Source organism: Penicillium argentinense (genome assembly GCF_028826775.1).
Source record: "Penicillium argentinense strain IBT 30761 chromosome Unknown utg000009l_segment0_segment0, whole genome shotgun sequence".
Lineage (NCBI taxonomy): Eukaryota > Fungi > Ascomycota > Eurotiomycetes > Eurotiales > Aspergillaceae > Penicillium > Penicillium argentinense.
Genome location: NW_026622668.1, coordinates 5,628,510 through 5,651,390, shown reverse-complemented (window position 1 = coordinate 5,651,390; position 22,881 = coordinate 5,628,510). Strand labels below are relative to the sequence as shown.

Below are 22,881 nucleotides of genomic sequence, written 5' to 3'. Positions count from 1 at the left end.
TATAAATAGCTGCTGCTCATAACCCCCATGGAACTTTCCAAACCAACCAGGCCCAACTTCATATCAGTTTCCACATCCTTTGTCCATCACTGTCAAGTTAACTATGGCCAACGCAACCCCCAGCCTCACCGTCATTTTCGGCGCAGCCGGGTTCAATGAGGAAGGTGGCCAGCGTACTGCAATTGAAGTCGAAGAGGTGTTACAGGCGCTGAAGCAAGAGTGTATCACCACTATTGATACGGCTCAAATCTACGGTTCGAGCGAGGAGCTCCTAGGCCAGACCAATGCTGCTGCTTGCTTTGTCATTGATACGAAGCATTGTGGTGGGTTCGCTCCAGGCAACTCCACGAAGGAGAAAGTGATTGCGGGGGCGGAGAAAAGTCTGAAGAAATTGCAGACAGCCAAGGTAAGATAGACATGTTGACTAGGGTAAATTGACAAGCAGTACAAACTTTTCTGATATGTGAAAATTATATTATAGGTGAACATCTTTTATCTCCACGCCCCGGACCGTCAAGCCCCCCTGGAAGAAACACTTGAAGGAATCGATGATCTATACAAGGCTGGAAAATTCAAGTATTTTGGCCTCTCCAACTTTCGCGCAGACGAAGTGGAGTCTGTCATTCAGCTTGCAAAGCAAAAGCAATTTGTCTTACCAACCGTCTACCAGGGAAATTACAATCCCCTCTGCCGCAAACAGGAGACCGAGTTGTTCCCCATCTTGCGCAAGTATAATTTGGCATTTTATGCCTATAGCCCCCTGGCTGGCGGATTCTTGGCCAAGTCGAAGGAGGAGCTGCGGAAAGGTAACCTCAAAGGCAGATGGGACCCCAAGACCCCGTTCGGGATGGTGTACCATGGTCTATATAATAAGAACGCCTTTCTGGATGTGCTGGATGATTGGGCACGGGTTGCGACTGCGGCTAGAATCCCGACTGCAGAGCTAGCATATCGGTGGATGCGATATCACTCCAATCTGAGTAGTGATCTTGGGGATGCGATGGTCATTGGGGCTAGCAATATTGATCAGCTGAGACAGACCATGCAGGGACTTCGTCGTGGGCCGTTAAGTGAAGATATTGTGATGATGATTGAAAAGGTGTGGGAGAAGATCAAGGATGAGTCGTTCTTGGACAACTACAATGACTGGTTCTATAAGCAGTGACTTTTATGTGACAAAGACCAAGTGGTTATGTAGCATATTATTGATCCAGCAAATCACATACCTCAACCAGTCTCTTACCAAGAGGTTTATCAATTCTATATATATTGCGTTGCTGTAGTGGATGCAATGCCACAACGTTAGAAAATCGACGTGCAAAATCTGCAAATGCTCTCCCAGTCTAACAGATATTTTTTCTCCTTTTTTGTGCTGTCGCGTCCTTTTGTAGCCTTATAGAAACGATCAATCCAATGAAGGATTAATAAATGTAATATCCAGCCATTTGGGGATACACCGACTAGTGTTTTTGGTGGTAGAGCCTCACTGCCATGAAACCAGCTTTCTTGCTAGGTGATGCTTTTGAATATGAACATAGGATCCATTGCCAACGATCTGCAGCAATACACTCAAGCGCAATAATAGTCTCTGAGTTCAAACTATGGGGGATCAGGAGGATTATCACTCCTATACCCTTCCGTTCTTGCCTTTCCGGGTTCAAAACCGCTTCATCAAAGTTAAAGATCAAACGTGGTAGTGTATCCTTCTTGATCACCTTCTTTAGCTTCTCATACCAGAACGCGAGCTTCCACGCATCTTCTACCTCAGTAGACTAAATTTCCTTTGTTTTCTGCTTCACTGGTGCTAACTGCATGCCCCTATGGAGTCGTTGGATGAAGCGATACACCCACGTTTTGCTAACAACGCGATCAACAGCAGCGCGCTCGAGCGAGAGATTCGCCATATCCTCTAGTTATGCAGGGGTGACTGGATTATAATAATCATTCAATTCCTTCATCACCACCTAAAAGCTTCCTCCTGGTATTTGTTGAGAGCCTTAATATTCAGCTTTTCTGGCAGTGCGAGCCCGTTCTTCCTGATGAACCATCGGCGCAGCACGGTATAGGAAACGCCATATTTCCGCGCGATCTTCGATAAATTCGACTTTTTTTTGAACCCTGGCGGCTTCGCAGGCCTCAAACCACTGCTATAACCCTATCCTTGCTTCATCCTTTAGACGTATGGTTCCTAACAGGCAGCAGGTCCAATGTCTCCAGTCAGGCTTAAAAAAATTCGAGTTTCCAATTGACACGGTCGATCGTCGCACAACCCTCGTGTTTCAATATTTCAGTTTTAATTTTAGCTCTCGTGTTTGCTGGATTGCCGTAGATCGTAGTTTTATGGCCTGATGGCCTGAAGAGTTTTCATTTTGAACACTTGATTATACGTATTGATATAAAGCGTAGTATCCGATGACCAAAATAAAATCTTTCACGCTTTTCATCAATACAAGCTCTTTACTTGTTTCCACGGCAAAATCACTACGTGCTCCGTTTGCCTAGATGACTCCCTTCTTCACTCTACCCACTACGCCCCTATCTGTCGACAATCTGACTACTCGGTTCGATTTATCGACAGTTTCACCCCTTACGTTCTGCTCAACCAGTCGTATACCAGCAACTTTCGAGCATATTAAATACCGACTAGACGAGGAACATGGAATGCCCATTGTAATCCAATCCGATGCCAATGTGGATCCAACAAAACACCATATTCAGCATTCTCCTTTCCTGCATATGTTTTGCAAGGTAAATCGGATGAACGCGGACATATGGTGTTATAACATGCCGCTAGAAAGTTATAGTGTTTCAACCATCTCACACATGACTCTCATTCAGCCAACACACTATTCAATTGGACTTCTCGAATACTCGCCGATACGCCTTGATAACTAGCTGACATTTACCGCTAAGCGTAGGCTGATTCAGCTAGCGGACTACAAATGGCCCAAGGTGGTGAAAAGCCTGAAGGAAGATATATCTGAAGAGGTGAAATTTCGGTGGCAGTCTGACAAAGAAGACAGGTCGAAACAGAAAGAAATCAACCCCCGCCGCGATTTCCAGGACTCTGCAGAGGTTAGAGGGAACGACAATACTATTTCAGAAAAGGACAGAGACGGTTGTTCGGTGTGCGTTCGATACCTCGTCTTCGTGTATGGAGACGCTATATACAGGAGTTGCATGAAGAATAGAGACAGATGAAACCCTAGTAATCAGGCACCGAACTGCCCGGAAACAAGCACCGATTACTTCACATACCTCTTCGACAACAACTGCAAGGTAGTCAGCTCGAATTTCATGGCACGGGGGCCTGAGCAGCGTGCGGAGGAAGTGCTAAAGTATCTCGAGAGTAGGGTCGATGCCAGTATGATGCATTTGGATGTCGATGGCATCGATCAGTTGCTTTTCCCGCTAGCGAATTTGCCGAACTTCACAGGAGCGACACTTGAGCAAATAATGCGCACATTAAAGGCGTACAGTGGGGTTGATGGAATGGTGGGCGATCTTGCGAGACCCCAGAACTTCCACTTTGCTTGTTCTATTTGGATAGATCGTTCCAAATTTGGAAGGCAATCGGAACACGGAATAATGGATAACCGCCCCTTCATAGAATACCATTATTGCAGATTCTCGCTTCCTATTTTGTTCCCACCGTAGCAGTTACCTGTATAACTTTGACTTTTTCCTTCCGTCGGCGGAGTCCCTTCGCGCCTACGGCTTGTTGATCGACGAGATGTGACTCAGAATGCCAAGCCACACTGATTGCGCACATTCGAGTAGTGTCGTAGCAAACTCAAGATCTTTGGCACTTATAGATACACCTCAGTTCGAAAGTCCCAAGGAGGCACCATCTCCCATCTTCATATCTACGATCTCAAGTGAAAGTCACCCAACATGGTTTCATTAGACTTCTCAACCTCTCCAAGACCGCAACATCCGCAGACTAAATGTCGAATCCTCATGGAAGAAATGGAATACTGTGATCACCAATGGCTGCAGTCGCGATTTCAGCCCTATTTATACCGTCAATTTCAAAAGTCAAACTAATCACCTCATTTCGTTTTCAATCGGCGCCTGAATATGGGACTATCGGCACCGGAACGCTACGCACATTCTAGATCAATGCTGAGTACAAACTCCATGGCCTGAAAGACACACTAGTAGCGCAAAAGCGCCGGCAGACCGTATACACCTCTCACTCGCGTGCATTCTCTGACAATAGCTCCCCTGTTATCCTGACTTGGTCTAGCAGCAGCGCATTCAAGAAATGGAACTTTGTTTGCATGGATGAAAACCAGGAAACGGTAGTTACTCAGATTGGAAAACAATTAGCATTATAGAAGCTCGTAGGAGATATCCTCCATATGGTGCCCAAAATTTATCTGATACATTGTTAAATCAATGGAAATGTTGCTATGTAGCTAATCTGCCCTGGATGAGTTTGTCCTCATTGTGTGTTTGGGGATTGGAATGTTCTTGCATGTCTGGGGTATCTGGGGTACTGCAAGGCTTCTCGTCGTGAAGAGGAGTCCGCTGTGTCTGCTCACATCTTGGCTTTGTATGCGCCTAAGCCTTAAATAAGCTTGGGAGTGAGCCTTGGCGATTTTGGAACGGTGGCGGGAGCATAGGTTATCTTTTCTATAGTGTTTCATTTTTGTTGCATGGTTGATTAGCGATCAGGCCTTTTTTGGTACGGACCTAGCTCTCAATATGAATGAGTTATCCGTTTGTACTCGGCATGGCGGCCGATTTCGATTTGGAACGCTGGCTTACGCTTCCTGTACGCACCGATGCAGGAATCTTCGATTCGTCTTGGTTCTCAGGAATAAACTTTCGGGGCTATTCGGAGACCACAACCAACTAAATTAGATGTTAAGTCACATCGGCTCTTATGAGGCGGTGCAACCGTATCCGCAGAAAGTTGATTGGAGGTGCACATGTCTCCACTGGCGATCAGCCTCCGCCCAACACGAGGTTGAGAACCCAGCCTCACTTTGCTGGTTAACTTGAAATATTTTATATTCATATAACTCTTGATGTGATACTTCTATATGAGAGGGAGACACCATTCCACCGAATTTCCCCCCCCCCCACCATATCAAAATGTCCTCCCAACCTTACTTGGATGTTGCAAACACTGCTCGCCCGGACAGCCAAAGCTCCACCGAGATCTCAATTTACAGCGACACACCACCCACAACTTCATCCTCACGCCTTTTCCACGTCTATCATCGGCGACGAAAGCTCGATTTTTTCATCTGCACTACCGAAAAAGCCCCCTCGCCTATGTGCGGTGTTCAACCTTTACGATCGGCAAACCAGACCTAACATACCATGCCGGCGAAACCGAGGATGCCCCGATTACAGCCGTCTGCAAATTCATCAATTTCTCTCGACACTGCAAAGTGGGACTCGGTAATCCGGATGATCCCAATGTCGCCTGGGAGGATCTAACGCGCCATAAACTCACAACGCATTATCGGTTCGAGATCACACTGGATTCTGGTGAACGGAGGGCTTTTATTTGGAAGCGGACCAATAGTGTCGGGATTGGAGAGGAGAAGCCATCGAAAATCAGCTCAAGGAATTTTAAGCTACAGGATGACCAGACTGAAGAGCTCGTCGCTGTTTACTTGAATAATGGGACGAAAAGCTGGAAGAAGTCTGGCAAGTTCCAGATTAATGTGGATTATGGGGTTGTTTTTGATACTATGGTGTTTATTACCGGTTTGGGACTTTTAGAGAAAGAGAGGCGCCGGGCGAGGAGTCAGGAAGGGGCCGCTGGCGGTGATTAATAGAAACTTGAGCTCGTTTTTCGTCTTCATTTCTCTGGCCAGCGAGTATTACTGTAACTCTAGGCACTAACTTTATGTCGCAGAGCCTCGCAAGGTCCTGAACCCACTGAGTTCCAGGACTTCGAGCTGAAGGAGATCAACAGCATCTCCCACAATATCGCCATCTACCGGTTTTTCCTGAACCGTCCTACCGACATCCTTGGTCTGCCCATCGGCCAGCACATCTCGCTTACGGCCACCATTGACGGCCAGCTTAAGGAGGTTATCCGCTCCTACACCCCCATCTCGTCTAATAATGAAGCCAACTACTTCGATCTGCTGGTCGAGGCTTACCCGCAGGGTAACATTTCCAAGTACATCACCACCCTGAAGGTCGGCCAGACTATGAAGGTCCGTGGGCCTAACTAGGGGCGCCATGGTCTATACCCCCAACATATGCCGCCACATCGGTATGATCGCGGCGGTGCTGGTATTACTTCTATGCTCTAGATCATCGAGGCCATCATCCGCAACCGCCCCTGCAACGGCGGCAACGACACCACCAAGTTCGACCTGATCTTCGCTAACGTCAACCCGGAGGACATCCTGCTCCAGGAAAAGCTAGATAAGCTCACCAAAGAGGATGAGGGCTTTAACGTCTACTATGTCCTGACAGCCCGCCCGAGGTCTGAACTGGTAATGTCAGCTTCGTCACCCCCGACATGATCAAGTTAACTTCCCACACATGTGATTGGCTCCTACCGAGGTGACCATGATGTCTAACATTAGAATATAGGAGCGCCTTCCCGCACCCGCCTCTGACGTCAAGTTACTTCTCCACGGTCCTCGCGGTCCTCCCCCATGGTCAGCGCCATGAAGAAAACCACCGAGCCTCTTGGCTACATCAAGGCCCGCCCTGCCATCCTTAATGCATTGCTAATATAACATAATAGAATGCGGTACTGCCCCATTCACCTGCGAGTATCTTTCTCGCTTTTGGGATGTGGAAGCAGACTTTGATCGTCTCGAGGAGGAAGCATAAATTTACAATTATTCTTAATTCCTTGACCAAAACTGTAAGAGTTAATACAAGTGGGCATATTTTAACCTACCTACGCTTACCTGTCTATCTATCTCATCTAATTCTTGCTGCCGTTTACGATTAGCAAGCTGCTTTTCGAGTAATTGTGCCTTTAAGTCCTCCTCTCGGAGCTGATGTCCAAGCATTTGGATAGCAAGACTATCATACTCTTGTCGTAAATTGTCAGAGGCAATCCGGTGTAGGCTTTGAGCTCTGTATATATTAATTGTTGGTATCACCAGCTAGGTACTGTGTACACAGTTAAGTGGACAGCGTGTATGCTTCCAAAGCAAAAGTCAATTGATTCATGTAAATAGATGTTCCTCCTCAGTCTAGTTGGAAAACACCCCTAGATCCCACACACCGGCCTTCGGCGGTCACAACACCGGGGCCGCAGCCCAGCGCAAGAATGCGTACACCAAGCAAGGGATGTTATCCATCAGGCGCTAGCAGTGGGTCACCGCTAGTTTGTTCTGACAGGAGGATATATCCCGACAATATTAATAAAGAATTATTAATATATTCGGGTGATAATTACGGGGGTCTTGCTCAGGTATATATCTTGAAAATGTAACCTCTCGCATTGTCCTTTCTTTGAATCGTTTAAAAGACATGTCAATCTCTACCGAGTCGGATTGGATGAAAAGATCAGCCTTCTCAGATGTGAAGCAAATAACCATAAGGTCAGGGCCTTGATAGATATGCTGAACGTAGTCATAAGGAAGAGGTTATTTATAATCGATTCTCATTATATCGCGACCTTTTCATACCTTTAAAGGAGGATCCTTTTCCATCTCAAAGTACAAGCATTGATATCCTGTCCATGAGGAAATTGTAGGAGTCTCTCCTTTCGAATAAGTGTGCTAATCCGGTCTAAATTAGCAAAACTTTCATGGACATTGAGTAGCGACTCGCTATTATTGTATCGCTTGCATAGACCCCGAAGCTCAGGGCTAAGGAGAAAACGTCCTAGGATAAAATGTCAGGATGAGGAATTGATGTACTGGCTAGTACTGAAGATATCCCATAGAATAAGATGCTAGATTGAAGGTGGTTGTTAAGATCGGTTGAGCGATCTCAGGGGTCCCTAGGAGGAAATTGCGTGAACGATGAATAAACCTTTCCCGAAGTGTCCTAGTGGTATTTGACCCCTCTCTCTGTTCGTCAGTACCGTTCAAGTCAATACAGTGCCGATCACCATTTTCCTGACAATTCTCGTATAAATAGACCGAGATGGAAACAAACAGGATAAACACGGTGAAGAAGAAAGCGGGGTAAAGCGGGGTAGATATGACAGATCACAGATAAGAATGGAGAAGTTCGCCTTTCCTCTCATCCCGGGGGCCGACCCTTTTATGAATCTCGAGTCCTAGCCAATTGATCAGGTGAATCTGATCACAGCCTTATAAGTTAGGTGTTGAACCGTGTTAACTTCCAAAATAAATCTCTATCCGTTGGAAACATCCCTGAGTTCTATTACCTCTCTTCTGACTTGGAGTGAATGTTCCGTGAAGATGACCGACTCCACACCAACTCTTAATCCCGCAGACGAAAAATTTAGCAGAGCCGTGGATATGAGTCCAACGCCACCCTCTTATATAACCGGCGGTTGTCTGTGTGGTGCGGTGAGGTACAGGGCTGAGATAGGAAAGGACTATGCCTGGCCACCAGGGGTATATTTCCTGTACTCCTTTGGTGGTGCTATCTGAGCGCTACCTTCTTTCTTAGTGCTTTGTCTGACAAAATAGCAGCCGCATACCTGCTCCTGTACTCACTGCCGTAAACACACCGGGGCGCCTTTCGCACTCTTCCTGACCTTCACATGTCCACAACTCGGCTGGCCAAGTCTCGAAATAGGTGTGACCAGGCACTCTAAAGCGTCCGCCAAGGAGCCGCAAACCCCAGTATTGCCACCTGGAGAGACAGCTTATGACGCGCCCGACATACCCTCTTGGAAGCCCGGGAATTTGCCCATAACGGAATATTCACATACACAAGGTCGATACCGTGGGTTCTGTGGGGTATGTGGGTCTACAATGTATTGGCGATGTCCAGAGGAGGACGGGGATGAGATCGAGATGGCTGTGGGGACTGTGGATGAGGAGTTATTGGAGCAGTACGGAACGGCATTGTGTGAACCGAGCAGAGGGAGGTTTTATGGAGGAAGAGAGATTCATGGAATTGGATTTGGTGGGGAGTTCAAGGATGGAGTTGGGGGCCCAAGGTTTCAAGAGGGGAGTCGAAGTGAGAAACTGAATAGTTTTTGACTGGGCAACCAAAGAACGAGACAGTGAGCACTGAAATTGATAAGAAAAGCAACTGAGCGGCAGCAAATATACGTATATCGAGCATGGTTCAGAAGGACTTCATTGAATCGGTGCCCCAGCATCTTAAACGACAAAAGCATTGGCAGCTGCCAACTGGGGTACAATCTCCCATACGTGCGTGATGTGTGCATCTCGCCATGACTATGGATGAATGCATGGCATAGAAAACAAGCATCCTTACTGGAACCGATAACCCTCGGGAACAGCGGAACCGCCTGAATTTCGCAGTAGGTGATCAGCTGGATCTCGGTGTGGATCTTAGCATCCTTTAGAATTCTGGTCGTTTGATCGGAGAACTGGCCACTCGGGTCCTTGGACTGGTCAAACCATGGAGTTCAGCACTGTTAGTGCCTTCCTGGCTAGCACTGCGCTGGTCATTGCCTCGCTAGCCGCAGAGACAGAGAGCAAGCATGCTGCTTGCGGGTACAGATATGGAGTAAGCTTTGTCTCTCCTGCTGCATTGTTGCCCTAATACTAAAGATCATATAAGCTGTGCAACGGCACTAGCTGCAAATTTGGACTTTCCAACTGGTATGTTCTTAATAACCCCAGTCCTCTCGTCTTTTCTTTTAATAGCACTGTCGGGTATAGGTCGTGCGATGTTGGCAAGGTCCTAGTTTGTGTGTACTTGTTAAATACTAATATTTACCTATTGAAAAGGGGAACGCTCGATGGCAGCACGTGCTGAGACGTGCGGGTCGATACAGCAGAAAACCACGACAAAACACACGCGCAGCTGTCAGGAAATAGCAAGAATCCCAAATGTAGGGGTCAGGTCGGGGAGGTGTAAGAAGGTTTATTCTAGAACTAGCTATCCGGCCATCGTATACTGCCGGCTATGTCACATAGTCTGGATGGCAACGATGTAGTAGGGGGGAGGGGGGTCTCCCCACCACAATAGATACAGGTCTAACCCTAATGCATGAGTAATTGGTATCAGGGTGACAGGACAATACCATCAGTACAAGGGATCCAACACCTCCGGGTAAGTAGTCAGAAAGTATAGCGGTATAACTGATTTCGAAAACTACGGTATGTGATTTTCTTCAAATGCCTGTGCTTCCGGGGCTTGGTGGCCTCCCATTTGCGCGGGGGTAAAAGACGGGTGCCGAATGAAGTGTGTAGTTCTTACATCTACTACTGCCCTTGGGCTGCATCTAAGATGATTTCAGAGGGGAACAAGCAGCAGGTCAAGGCCAAGTTCTTTTCTGTGGAATACGTTCATTTAAGCCCATGCATGCCTGCAAATGCTCATTACATTAAACAATATTGTATCTGGCTGTCAAGTGTCCTATGGTTCAGGGCCTGTGAGTGGCTGTCCCAGATGGCTTATAATGTTAAAACAGTTATGTTCTCTTTCCACAATTTATTTTTGTCATCTGAATTCACAACAAACTGAACCATCAGCCTGAAGCAGCCCGCCTATTCCTTGCACTTGTGAGCCCTATGATCAAGATATATACTGCAGCGACCATTCCGGCCATAATGCTGCAAGTTATAACTGCTCCTCGGGGGGCAAAGGGATCCCGCCACCCGGTCAGTTGGAATCCCAATCCAACGTTGATAACACCTAGAATCATCATCGCCCGCCCAAACCAGCGATGGAGATAGGCGAAAGCCCCTTTGCCTCCTGTTTTGTGGTAGTGTCGATGCTGAATCAGTCCCATTGCGGGCTGGAAAATAGTCAAGCCTGCGACCACAATGATTCCAATGATGGGATGATGGTGACGCATGAGATGAATTTGCTGAGACATTGAGATACCCACAGCAAATCCAGCAATGGCAATAATCAGGTTAAATAGTTGCAATGTTGCATGGATAGTAACAATCCCTGACGAAGGGAATAAATATAAGATGATGGCCGAAAATGGAAAAAGTGCCGTAAACACCACCGTCATCAATACTGCGTGTGCAATTTTCTTTTTGTTGAGCCCCACCGAGTCAAATGGTGGTCTGTTCCATGCTGGGGTAATGTTGGCATTAGCCAGGTCGCTGAAAGGATTTGCAGTGGCATCAATGGCGAGTGAACCCGTGGCCTTCTTCATATTTACAAAAGCAACACCATCATCATCGTGTTCAAGTAGATGCGCTGTAACGCTATCGGAATTCAACGGTTTCCCATACTTGATAGCCCATATCCAAGGGCTGGCGGGGCTTTCGAGGTCTTCACGGCCCCCTTCCCAGGTGATGCAGCTGTCGCAGCGGATGTTCGCAGTGATAGATCCGTTGTGGACTCCACTTCCATCCAATATTGAGACGTCGGCGTGTGGATTATAAAGTGGTAGAAAATGGCCTTTTCCAAGGCGCGGGGAAACTGTGATATTGTCATGTCTGCTCGAGGTATAAACAATGAACATATTAGAGTCTCGCATATGGATTCCCTGTGCCAGCGAGAACCATTGAATAGGGCGGGTGGAGTTCATCTGAAAGTAAATTGACCCCGATTTTGACTTTGCCGCATCGTCGGAAACATGAATGGTGAATGTAATCTCCCTATGCTCCGCTGGCGTGATGCTTTGGAATTGAGCGGCTGCCCGGTCTGTCCAAAGCGACCAACACAGCCAAGCAAATAGAAGGCCTCGACTCATTCTGCAAATATATGATCGGTTCTTTGTGGATGTTCGCAGAGTAGAGAGTCGTATTTATAATTTGCTGATCTCGAAAATTCCACCTTAGTTTAGTGACACAGAAGGACGGGTTTCCCGGTATCTGCTCGAATACCCACGGGTTCTGTTTGTTTGCAGCTCATGAGGCCTTGTCTTATGTACCACCTATCGGTAGCATCAGGTAGGTCTTAGTGACTGAGATTGCTCAGTCAGCCTTGTGTGACTGACACCGCTCCCACTGACCCCCAGTCTGCCAGGGCGGTCATTTAGATGTCACATCATGCTCCGCGAGCTGAACACCTGTATCTTGGCCACCTGGAATTCCTCGCCGGAGCAGGGGTGAGGGGGAAAAAAGAGGGCCAAATTACATTTGAATAAAAAAGTCCCATCTCGGGTGTCCCGTCACCATCAGCCATCCATGTGTGCAGAAAGGGGACTCCTTCCAACAGTCACCATCATTAGCTCCGGTGCGACGTGAAAAAATGTGACGAGTATCGGCAAGGTTTTGGAGTAACGCGCGACGTCTGGTTTAGAAATATTTGTCGAGACCAATCTCAAGCCTTTTGCCATTATCGACAAATGGGACGTGGTGTCTAGAAAATACAGGACCGTGGATGTCAAATCCAAAATATTCCCGTGGCGCTTTAATTGCGTGTTCTATTCTCATCAAAGCCATGTGGCTCAAGCATTGTTTCTGTTATGTTGGAAAAATGACTAGCCGTCCTCATGTACAATGACAGAGATGCATCATAGCAGTTTCTCAGCACGAGAGCACATTGGTTTCACTTCATTCCCCTTGTGATGGATGTTAAGCATTAAGCGAAGGAATTTGAAGGGTTGAGGACCTGTGCGACCGTCAAATACCTACCCAAATACCAACTATGGGAATTGGGCGACCCTCTCGTCTCTTCTTCTACGCCTTCCATGTTCCTATGTGCGGACTCAGATCGCTGTCAGGACGCGATTCTTATCGCTTTCCAGCCATAATGCGCCGTGGCACTGCGAACTCAGGCCACGTATCGAAAGAGAGGTAGCCCATCATCCGAGCAATGAATCTTAAACGAGTGGATCGAGAAATCGAGGCGGGTGACTGTGGTTGCATTTAGATCCTCATGCCAAGGGTTGATGCCTATTATAAGAATGGATCGGTGCTCGGGGAGAGTCCATAATTAGGGAGGTTACCGAACTCTGATGGAGGCCTTTGGCATTCATTTCTACCCAAAATACAGTCAGCCTGTTTGAGATTCGGTGTAACAAATTGAGCGATAGGACGGCTACTTCAAGCAAACACCCGATGGTCGTAAGTGTGATATTCAATAGATATATACAAATTCATCATTCTCTCGATCCGTCAGATCCTCCGCGACGACATTTGATCCGGCATGCGCCACTCCCGGGCCCGTTTCGCGGTCCATGTTCTCGTCGGCCAGACCGTGAAAGTTGCTCTGCATGGAATGATCGATGATTTCGGCACTCTTCCCATTGGCCACGCGGCGGCGCGCCTGCATTTGATTGAGGAAACAGAGATTCACCCATTGGATCAGCACTACGGCCACCATGGCACTGAAGATCCCCAGACAGGCCCGCAGGCCGGGATGGTACGTTGGGGCGTCCTTGGCGCTGAAGAGTAGAGGGCCTACGATATTGCCGGCGGAAGAGGCGGCGTTGTACAAACTCATGCAAATGGACTTCTTGGTGGTCCCCGCTGTGTTGCCAATGATCCAGGTCACGACCAGGGGATTGCCGCCAAAGAGAAACGCGAGAAGATAGTAACCTGCCAGCAGCGCGCTTTGCTCCGATTTGGTGCGGGCCACGGCGTAGAGGATAGCGAGGCCCACCACGACGGGCAGCATGAAACTCGCCAAGACGGCACCTTTCACCCGCGCCGTCTGGGCGAGATAACTGGCCAGTAGAATGACGATCACTTGCAGCGCGCCAAATGGCATCGTCAAGAGCGTGGTTGTATAGTCATCGTATCCGAGCCCACCCAGAATCAAGGGGCCGAATATATTGGTCACGCTGGCGCCAATGTTGAGCAGCATGGCCATGCCCACCCACAAATAGGTCTTGGGCTCGAGGAAGGTCTCCCAGACGTGACTGAGCTTGAACTCGGTACTGCCCGTTCCCGTTTGGTTTGCCCGCAGCCGCTCCATCCCCTGGAATCGTTCCATCTGGGTGAGAAAGCGTGCAGTGGAGACATCATTGTCGAGTCGCCAATAGACCACCGGGGCCGAGACGACCGTCAACAGTCCCACGAAGAGAAAGATGCTGCATGATTTCGGTTAGAATCACGATTGCCCTGCCGAGACGAGGGATTTCCAACACTCACATCTGCCACGGGAGAAGGATATCGGATTTGATGTGGGCCAAACCGTACGACAAGGCGGCGGCGATGATCGTTGCCATTCCATTGGTGCTGTACCAGGCGGCAATGCGTAAGGGTTGCTCGGCACGCAGATACCACTGACTTGTAATAACACTAAACAATGGCAGGCATCCGGCTTCGAACAGGCCCAGGAAGAAGCGGGCGGCCATCAGGGTCTGGAAGTTGTAACTGGCGGCCATGCACGCCTGGGCAATGCCCCATCCCAAACACATGACGGGCATGAGAATCTTGTGCGGCACCTTGACGATGAGAAAGGAGGAGAAGGGCTGCCAGGCCAGCTGGGCGATAGGGCCAATGGAGCCGATCAACGAGTACTCGTTCCCGGTCAGCCCGGTATCCGACTGGAGCCCGAACGTCGCGCCATAGCCCAGCACGGTCTTGTCCAGAATCTGTAGGAAATAGACCCAGACTAGCACCAGGAGGATGGTTTTGTCAGTTTTTCGGCAGATGCGCTTGCTGTCCTCGGCCGTCAATGGGACTCGGACGACCGCCTCGTCGGCTAGTTTGTGGGGAATGTCCTCCTCGTGGACCGTCTGTGGTTTCGCCATACTGAGGAAGGGCGATCGTCGATGCTGTGTCTGGGGAGCCAAAATGCGGGGAGGAACAGGATTTAAGCCCTCCCGGCGGCATGCTACCCCCACGTCCCGCGGGCGCCTTCGCCAGTCAACACGTTGGGTTAGGCCAACGCCAACGCAGCAGAAAAGGGTCTCCCCACGGCCGGCCAGCAGCTTTCCCCGCATTTCCCCCACGCCTCCGTCCGATCGGCAAATGTAAAAAAGCCGGAGACCCCGAGGTTGTCCGGGTGGGGGTTCTGGAGATAGTAGTCCCCGCCAATCGTGGCCCTCTGCCCTGCTGGTCGCCAGCACGCGCGGCGTCGTGGGGGGAGTTGACGAGGGAACGGGCCTGGCTGACGTCCCGAAAGATAAGGCGAATGGAGCCGGCTCAGTTTCGGCGGGGACCCGAATTACGGCACCGATTTGTGATCGCAACCACTCCCAACCCGCCTCCCAGGCCCAGTCCCTGAGACGAAGATAGACGGGGATGCCGATGGTCCAATCTACCTTCCTTACGAGTAGTGCCTACTCGGGTATGTACAGAGCAAGCAGAAAGTGGAAAACAGACAAAATCCGGTGTTATGTGTCTTGCTAGCCCCCAGAGACTGCACGAGACTGCCTCTGGGAAAGTCTCAACCTGCCCAGCATTCCCGGCATTAAGGAAACTCCTTGAGCGCATAATGGCCCCAGTTCTTCAAAGACCGATAGCTGCGGCTGTGAGGGTTCCGCTTGGCCGATTCCTCCTGCGCCAGATGACGCTTGCAATACGAGATCACACGACGCACGTGGGGGATTTCGGCGTCGGTGTAGTGGGACGACTGCCCCTCAGGATGGTGTTCGAGGACCTCCACAAGTTTGCGGCCTTTGAGCAGGTGTCAGTTGCCATCAGACCCGTCACGTCGCGATCATCGCGACACCGGCCTGAGAGAGGGAATCACCTTTTCATGACCGATGGTCTCACTCGCCCACCTGGACGTCTGCCGATTCTCCTTCTTCTAACCAGCCACGGAGTTCATCGGAGTTCATATTGACCAGTTCCTGGAACTCCTTGTCGCTCTCATGAGGAGATGAGCCTTGTTCCCACGCGATCTCTTGTAGATAGTCCCGGAGAAGATTCGCCGACATACCTGATGACGGTTTTTTGATTCATAGCCATTGTGTCCTTCGATGTCCGCGGAGCTAGATCAATAGCAACAGCCAGCACAAAGGAGGAAATGAAACGACAGATTGGAATACTGTGAGTTAACGTCATGGGTTTTGCTGTCTTCCTGAGCAACGAACGTGGTGAGCAGTAGCGTGGTAGTCCATTTCGGTAACCTTCGCAGAATCCTCTGTCCATCATGACATTGGAGGGATGAGAAGCTGGCTGGAGACGGGCCGATCTAGCTGTATCTCAAGGAATGGAATTGAATCGCAATAGCAGAGCCATGAGGCTCCAATGGCTTCGTCTGGATCCGAGAGAGGTACGTAGTTACTCCAGTACTCCTGCGGTGTTGCAGCATATCATGCCTCAGGCAGCAAGTTTTTGTTGATGCCAGTTTGATCAGGCAAACATTATTGATGCCTCGGGAAGATGGGCATCAGTCTTGCGGCCAAGTCGCGTGCCCTGTGAAAGGAGCCCAGCATTTTAGCATTTCAGCCACCTGCGGAGGGGGCAACCGTGGGTACCCAAGGCCCGTCACCGATTGGACTGCGCCCTGCATTACCCCGGAATTTCGACTCTGTGCGGAGTCGGCCGTTGGTCGTTTGGCCGAACGCGGATTAACTTACCATGGATCTAGTGAAACTACGCGCACCAAGGACGCAGCCTCCTGGCCCGCGTACCGGTCCTCCAACGATCGAAAGATGCTCGATAGGATATTTCTGGTAGAGCGCGCGTCAATGCACGGAGAATTCTGCGCGTTTCTCGCGCCAGGAGAAGCACCTCATCTTGCGTGATTCTGACAAAATCGGAATTATCGCCGGATCGCCCAAGCGCTGCCGACGTGCCGACCAGGCACGTGAGCACCACCCGCCGACTGCACACCAGCTCATGGCCGATCGAGACGACAGCCCGATGCGGGGTCCCACCAGTAGAGGGTGTCATTCAGCCGGGATGGAGTATATATAATCGGGTGGAGGTCATGATCGTAAATATCTCCCTCTGGACAAGCAGGGCACCTGGTTGACCTTGTTCCCACGCATTGTTCGTGCCGAGTCTTGCATAGTTCTCGATGAGCAAAGTCGGGAGCACCCATTATGTCGTCCACGGTTCTAGAAACAGTGACCTCGTCGGTCCCGCCGACGAAACCAATTGACCTGACCAAATTCCCCGATGGATTCAAGACCTCGGGACAACACCCACCCGTGTATTCCCAAGTTCGCCCGTATGCCGACTTCCCTAAAGTGCACACAGGACCCACGGTCTGGAAAGCGGACGACTACCGAGATCACCCGGAGCTTTGGACACACCAATTCGATGCCGATGAAATTCGAGAAATTAGCACCGCGGCGGACAACTTCATTGCGCAAGATTTGCCGTTGACGGGCATCTCCAAGGTGAGAGAGGCCGCTTACCAACCCTCAACGTCACCGACTGACTTCCTCGTAGTCCAACTTCGTTCTTCCCAACCTCTCCAAGCGCCTGGAGGCTCTTCGAAGGGACCTGATTGATGGCAAGGGCTTTTATCTTTTCAAAGGAATTCCGGTGCGACAGTGGGATCTGCGAAAATGTGCCACGGCATATATGGGCCTCGGCACTTACCTGGGTTACTTTGTGAGCCAAAATGGTCGTGGCCATGTTCTCGGTCACGTCAAGGATCTGGGCGAAGACCCGACCAAGACAGACCGAGTTCGAATCTACCGCACCAATGCTCGGTAAATCCCCGACTGTTCCCTGTGTTCCTCTACTTTCCATGCTGACTCCGTCTGTAGTCAATACTTCCACACGGATGGCTCAGATATTGTCGGCCTTCTCTGCATTGCCAAATCCCTCTCGGGTGGCGAGTCGGACATTTCCTCCACCCACCATGTATTCAATGTTCTCCAGGAGAGACACCCCGATGTGGTCCAAACCCTCTGTGAGCCGACGTGGTACTTTGACCGCAAGGGCGAGCTGTCCGAAGGCGAGGAGCAATGGATCCGAGGCAGCATTTTCTATCTCGAGAATGACCGCGCTGGCGACAACCCCCGGGTCTATGCCCGGTTTGACCCCATGAATGTGACTTCGTTGTCGCGATTCAACTCGGGCCCGAATGCCGTGATTCCGCCTCTCTCCGACAAACAGAAATACGCCATGGAAATCTTCGAGAAGACCTGTGCGGAACTGTCGCTGCACATGATTCTGGCCCCCGGCGACATCCAGTTCGTGAGCAACTCGCATGTGTTCCACGCCCGCACGGCCTACACCGACCACCCACCGGGTGCGGTGGATGAGGATGGACAACCTGCCCGGCGCCGACACCTGATGCGACTCTGGCTCTCCGCCCCCGAGTCGGAGGGCGGATGGCGCCTTCCCTACCACGACAGCTTGGAAAAGAAGCGCGGAGGGATTCAGGTGAATGACCAGCCACCCATCTGCCCGCTTGATGCGGAGTAGGGTCTTTGCCAGGTCGCATGGTGCGATTACATTAATAACCAGCTCCCTGATGTATCTTGGAAGCTGTTCACATCTCATGTCTTGATACGTAATAACATATGAATGGATATATATTTTGCCCATAGCCAACTGCCACGTGTTTTTATGATTATTTCTGGTCAGCTGTTCCACTATACTCCACAAAGAATAGGTTGCGAATTAAATCTTCCAATGACAAAATGTTGAGGTTCCAGGATAAGGCACCGAATTGATGCCTCATTCCCAACCTCTGTCGGCATGCCTGTTCAGGGAAACCCGGGGACTGAGCTTGATATGCGCTTCAAACGCTCTTGTGCGACATTATATTCTAAATTCAGGGGATCTTCATGGAAGAATTCCGATTGAGACCGATAATAGGGGTTTACTACTGTCAGGGGCTTGCCGCCCGTTCAGGGATAAATACTCCCAGAATGTATGTAGACAGTTTAACATGATACAGTCAAGTTCTAATCCATCAAGGTCGATTTGTCTAGCAGGCCCTTATTCAATATTCAGTGCTTCATCGTATCCAATCTCAACAAAATATACAGTATATCTAAAATCAAAACCATCCACAGTGATCTTCATGCATTTGCATTAGGGATGGGCCCGGGCAGAAGCAGCTCAAAAAGCTTGGTGAGTTGAGAAATTCATTAGAAGTGTAATCCATCCAGGATCAAATACCATACAGCTGTAGGTACCCACGTCGTGCGGTCGTAGATCGATCGTCGGTGCCGCGGAAGGAGCAACACTTAGTGTGCCCGGCCATCCCGGGCTAACTTCGGTAGATCTGTGATCCAACACTAGACTACTCTCTTCCCACGATTATGTATTGATTGTGCGGTTAATGGCATCATAAAATATATTGAGATTCAGCCTCGGGCTATTCTCTAACTAGTGTACTAGACAGTGCGATCTTGTAGCTATTTCCTGCCACGTGACACCAACCTTGGAAGGCCTTGAGAAATCCATCTGAGGATAGGGTACCATGTACACTTCCCCATTTGTAGTCAGCGTGTACCGCCTCTTGCATTGGTCTCCTGTCAGTGGACCACCTGGCCCGTTGGCAACCGGTCCAGCACTCGTACCTTCGTCTTACGCCCTCTCATAGCCCACAGTTGGTCGCAGGCGGACGAGCGGTCCGAACTGCCGTGGCGGCACCGCCGGCTAAACCTCGGGCGCTTCTCCGTGCCTCATCGAGAGACGACGACGTGCCATCCCCGCAGCGACGGCCGGATCTCGCCTCGACTGATCGCGGCGCGAGATGCCACGCCGTGCAGCATCCAAGCGGGGAGTTGCACGCGCCCCGGCGGGAAACAATTAAATATCTCCGGTAGCCCAGCAGCAGCGCACACGAGAGTAACGAGCGCATTGCCCGTCGCATTGGAATAATCCTCACGTCTTTATTATCTTTGATTACTCTTCACACGCGACTCGCGAGTCGCTGGGCTGTCTCAAGAAAGGATAAGTGGCCCATGATAGCAAGATTGGCGCCACGTCCAGACGATCGTGCTTCCTAGCTCCACCGCATCGGTGCAGCAAACAGCGACCGACTCCGACTTCCCTCCCAACACCACCAACTCTCATCCACCATGGGCCGAATCGATATAGGCCAGGCCATCGAGGAGCTGACCCTCGGGGAAAAGGTCGCCCTTACTGCAGGTAGGTACTACCCATGTCCCTGATTTCTCCCTGCGCTCCGTCCGGTCCATCTCCATCGGCGGTATGCTCGGCCGTCCCAATGACTACCTCCAACCCTGTGCAGATCGACGCTGACCGTCTGCGCCAGGCCGTGATTTTTGGCACACCGTGCCCATTCCGCGCTTGGGAATCCCTGCGCTGCGCATGTCGGATGGCCCAAACGGCGTCCGCGGCACTCGCTTCTTCAATGGCATCCCCGCCGCTTGCTTTCCATGTGCCACGGCGCTGGGTGCAACCTGGGATGCAGAGCTACTGTCGCAGGTCGGCAAATTGATGGGTGAAGAGGCCATCGCCAAGGGCACCCACATCGTCCTCGGGCCCACGATCAATATCCAGCGGTCCCCGCTGGGTGGACGTGGCTTCGAGTCTTTCTCCGAGGACGGGGTGCTCTCCGGCACTCTGGCGGGTCATTTCTGCAAAGGGATGCAGGACCAAGGCGTCGCCGCGACATTAAAGCACTTTGTCTGCAATGACCAAGAGCATGAGCGAATGGCCGTGAGCAGCATCGTGACGGAGCGAGCTCTGCGCGAGATCTATCTGCTGCCCTTCCAAGTCGCCATGCGCATTTGCCGCTCGGCATGTATCATGACCGCCTACAACAAGGTGAATGGGACTCATGTGAGCGAGAATAAGGCCATTCTCGAAGATATCCTCCGGAAAGAGTGGGGATGGGATGGCATGGTCATGAGCGATTGGTAGGTGACCCCCGCGCGTGTCGATAGACACTGGCTCTAACACTACTCTAGGTTTGGTACATACAGTACATCCGACGCCATCAATGCAGGCCTCGATATTGAGATGCCGGGAAAAACGCGCTGGAGAGGGGAGGCCCTCGCGCATGCCGTCTCCTCCAACAAGGTCGCCCAATTCAAACTGGACGAGCGAGTGCGGAATATCCTGAACCTGGTGAACTGGGTCGAGCCGCTTGGAATCCCAGAGGGGGCCCCCGAGAAGGCTCTTAACCGGCCCGAAGACCAGGCTTTGCTGCGCCGTGCAGCGGCGGAGTCGGTCGTCCTTTTGAAAAACGAAGGAGATGTCCTTCCGTTGAAGAAGGACAGATCGGTGCTCGTCATTGGCCCCAACGCCCGGATTGCCTCGTACTGCGGTGGGGGTTCGGCTTCGTTGGCTCCGTATTATACAGTGACTCCTTTTGAGGGAGTAGCAGCAAAGAGCTCCAAGGAAGTTAAATTCGCTCAAGGTATCTACTCCCATAAGGAACTGCCTTTGCTGGGCCCACTCCTCAAGACGGCCGACGGCAAGACCGGCTTCACATTTAAGGTATACAACGAGCCCCAAAGTGCAGGCAACGAGCGGACGGTCGTTGACGAGCTCCACCTTATTGCCTCCAGCGGGTTCCTCATGGATTATGTCAATCCCAAGATCAAGTCCATGACCTATTACGTCGATATGGAAGGCTTCTTCACTCCCGAGGATGACGGGCTCTACGACTTTGGCGTCACCGTGGTCGGCACGGGACGACTGTATTTAGACGGCGAGGTGGTGGTGGACAACACCAAGAACCAGAAGCAGGGCTCGGCCTTCTTTGGCACGGGTACCATCGAAGAACGCGGTGTGAAGGAGCTCAAGGCCGGTCAAACCTATAAGATTGTCTTCGAGTTCGGCACTGCGCCCACCTCCGACCTCGACACGCGAGGAATTGTCGCCTTTGGACCCGGTGGGTTCCGTTTTGGCGCCAGTCGCCGTGTCAGCGAGGAAGAGCTCATCTCCACCGCTGTCGAGCAGGCCGCAAAGGCCGAGCAGGTGGTCATTTTCGCTGGTCTCACCAGCGAATGGGAGACCGAGGGGTACGACCGTGACCACATGGATTTACCACCAGGCAGTGATGAGATGATCAGTCGCGTCCTGGCGGCCAATCCCAATGCGGTGGTCGTCATCCAGTCTGGCACACCAGTAACGATGCCGTGGGTCAAGGAGGCACGCGCTCTCGTGCAGGCCTGGTTCGGTGGAAATGAGTGCGGCAACGGCATCGCAGACATCCTCTACGGCGATGTCAATCCATCCGCCAAGCTACCAGTCACATTCCCTCGTCGCTTGCAAGACAACCCTTCCTACATCAACTTCCGCTCAGAACGCGGCCGTGTTCTATACGGCGAGGACATCTATGTGGGTTACCGGTATTTTGAGAAGAGTGCGGTGGCTCCCGCCTTTCCGTTCGGCTATGGCCTGTCATACACCAGCTTCTCACGATCGGATCTGCGGATCAGCACGGCGCCTGAGCAGCCTCAATATACGGAATCGGGCGAGCCGATTACCGCGACAGTCGCGGTCACCAATACCGGTTCCAGCGCCGGCGCGGAGATCATTCAGCTCTGGGTTGTTCCCCCGTCGACAGATGTCAACCGTCCTGTCCGTGAACTAAAGGCGTTCCAGAAGGTCTTCTTGCAGCCAGGGGAGACGAAATCGGTAGAACTTTCGGTCGAGAAGAAGATCGCCACCAGCTGGTGGGATGAGCAGCGGGGGCAGTGGATTTCAGAAAAGGGCCGTTACGAGGTCATGGTGACTGGTACGGGTCCAGAGCAGCTTCGGGGGGAATTCAACGTTTGCAAGACGCGTTTTTGGCTTGGCCTTTAGATAACCCAAGAATGAGACCTACAGCAATGACTCCCACATATCAAATTTTGATTCCTTGGTTGATGCGCTTCGGCGCAACCTTCCCAACAGCGGCACAACTGCACTGCACGAGTGCACTATTTAGTCCTCTCGTAAGGGGCAGAGCAGATGATTTCTATTATCCAGGTTCCCACCATGATGACAGTAATATTGTGTCTGCCTGGTTCATGTACTAGTTTTCCTCGGATGGGCGGATCATAGCAGCACTTTACTCAATAAGGCAGGG

The 22,881-nt window shown here is 50.8% G+C and overlaps 7 protein-coding genes across 7 annotated transcripts; 4 read left to right on the top strand and 3 right to left on the bottom strand.

The window, feature by feature from the left end:
- Nucleotides 1–103: 103 nt before the first annotated feature.
- Nucleotides 104–1,165, top strand: N7532_009694 (aldo/keto reductase family protein; the record flags this gene model as incomplete). The annotated part of the gene is made up of 2 exons (XM_056622185.1): nt 104–406; nt 482–1,165. The coding sequence occupies 2 exons, from the start codon at nt 104–106 to the stop codon at nt 1,163–1,165; spliced, it is 987 nt and encodes a 328-aa protein (XP_056472991.1).
- A 3,938-nt stretch (nt 1,166–5,103) lies between these two features.
- N7532_009693 (cytochrome b5 reductase family protein) lies at nt 5,104–6,500 on the top strand (the record flags this gene model as incomplete). Its single annotated transcript, XM_056622184.1, has 4 exons — nt 5,104–5,127; nt 5,184–5,716; nt 5,879–6,185; nt 6,285–6,500. 4 exons carry the CDS (start codon nt 5,104–5,106, stop codon nt 6,498–6,500), a joined length of 1,080 nt encoding a protein of 359 aa, XP_056472990.1.
- Nucleotides 6,501–10,585: 4,085 nt separating this feature from the next.
- On the bottom strand, nt 10,586–11,770 carry N7532_009692 (cytochrome and DOMON domain-containing protein; the record flags this gene model as incomplete). Its single annotated transcript, XM_056622183.1, has 1 exon — nt 10,586–11,770. The coding sequence occupies one exon, from the start codon at nt 11,768–11,770 to the stop codon at nt 10,586–10,588; it is 1,185 nt and encodes a 394-aa protein (XP_056472989.1).
- Nucleotides 11,771–13,101: 1,331 nt separating this feature from the next.
- Nucleotides 13,102–14,722, bottom strand: N7532_009691 (putative MFS transporter; the record flags this gene model as incomplete). Its single annotated transcript, XM_056622182.1, has 2 exons — nt 13,102–14,056; nt 14,118–14,722. 2 exons carry the CDS (start codon nt 14,720–14,722, stop codon nt 13,102–13,104), a joined length of 1,560 nt encoding a protein of 519 aa, XP_056472988.1.
- Nucleotides 14,723–15,384: 662 nt separating this feature from the next.
- On the bottom strand, nt 15,385–15,853 carry N7532_009690 (DUF3140 domain-containing protein; the record flags this gene model as incomplete). The annotated part of the gene is made up of 2 exons (XM_056622181.1): nt 15,385–15,590; nt 15,694–15,853. 2 exons carry the CDS (start codon nt 15,851–15,853, stop codon nt 15,385–15,387), a joined length of 366 nt encoding a protein of 121 aa, XP_056472987.1.
- A 1,113-nt stretch (nt 15,854–16,966) lies between these two features.
- On the top strand, nt 16,967–18,305 carry N7532_009689 (TauD/TfdA family dioxygenase; the record flags this gene model as incomplete). Its single annotated transcript, XM_056622180.1, has 3 exons — nt 16,967–17,266; nt 17,319–17,584; nt 17,642–18,305. 3 exons carry the CDS (start codon nt 16,967–16,969, stop codon nt 18,303–18,305), a joined length of 1,230 nt encoding a protein of 409 aa, XP_056472986.1.
- A 1,610-nt stretch (nt 18,306–19,915) lies between these two features.
- N7532_009688 (beta-glucosidase) lies at nt 19,916–22,616 on the top strand (the record flags this gene model as incomplete). The annotated part of the gene is made up of 3 exons (XM_056622179.1): nt 19,916–19,985; nt 20,113–20,719; nt 20,771–22,616. 3 exons carry the CDS (start codon nt 19,916–19,918, stop codon nt 22,614–22,616), a joined length of 2,523 nt encoding a protein of 840 aa, XP_056472985.1.
- Between the last annotated feature and the right edge of the window lie 265 nt (nt 22,617–22,881).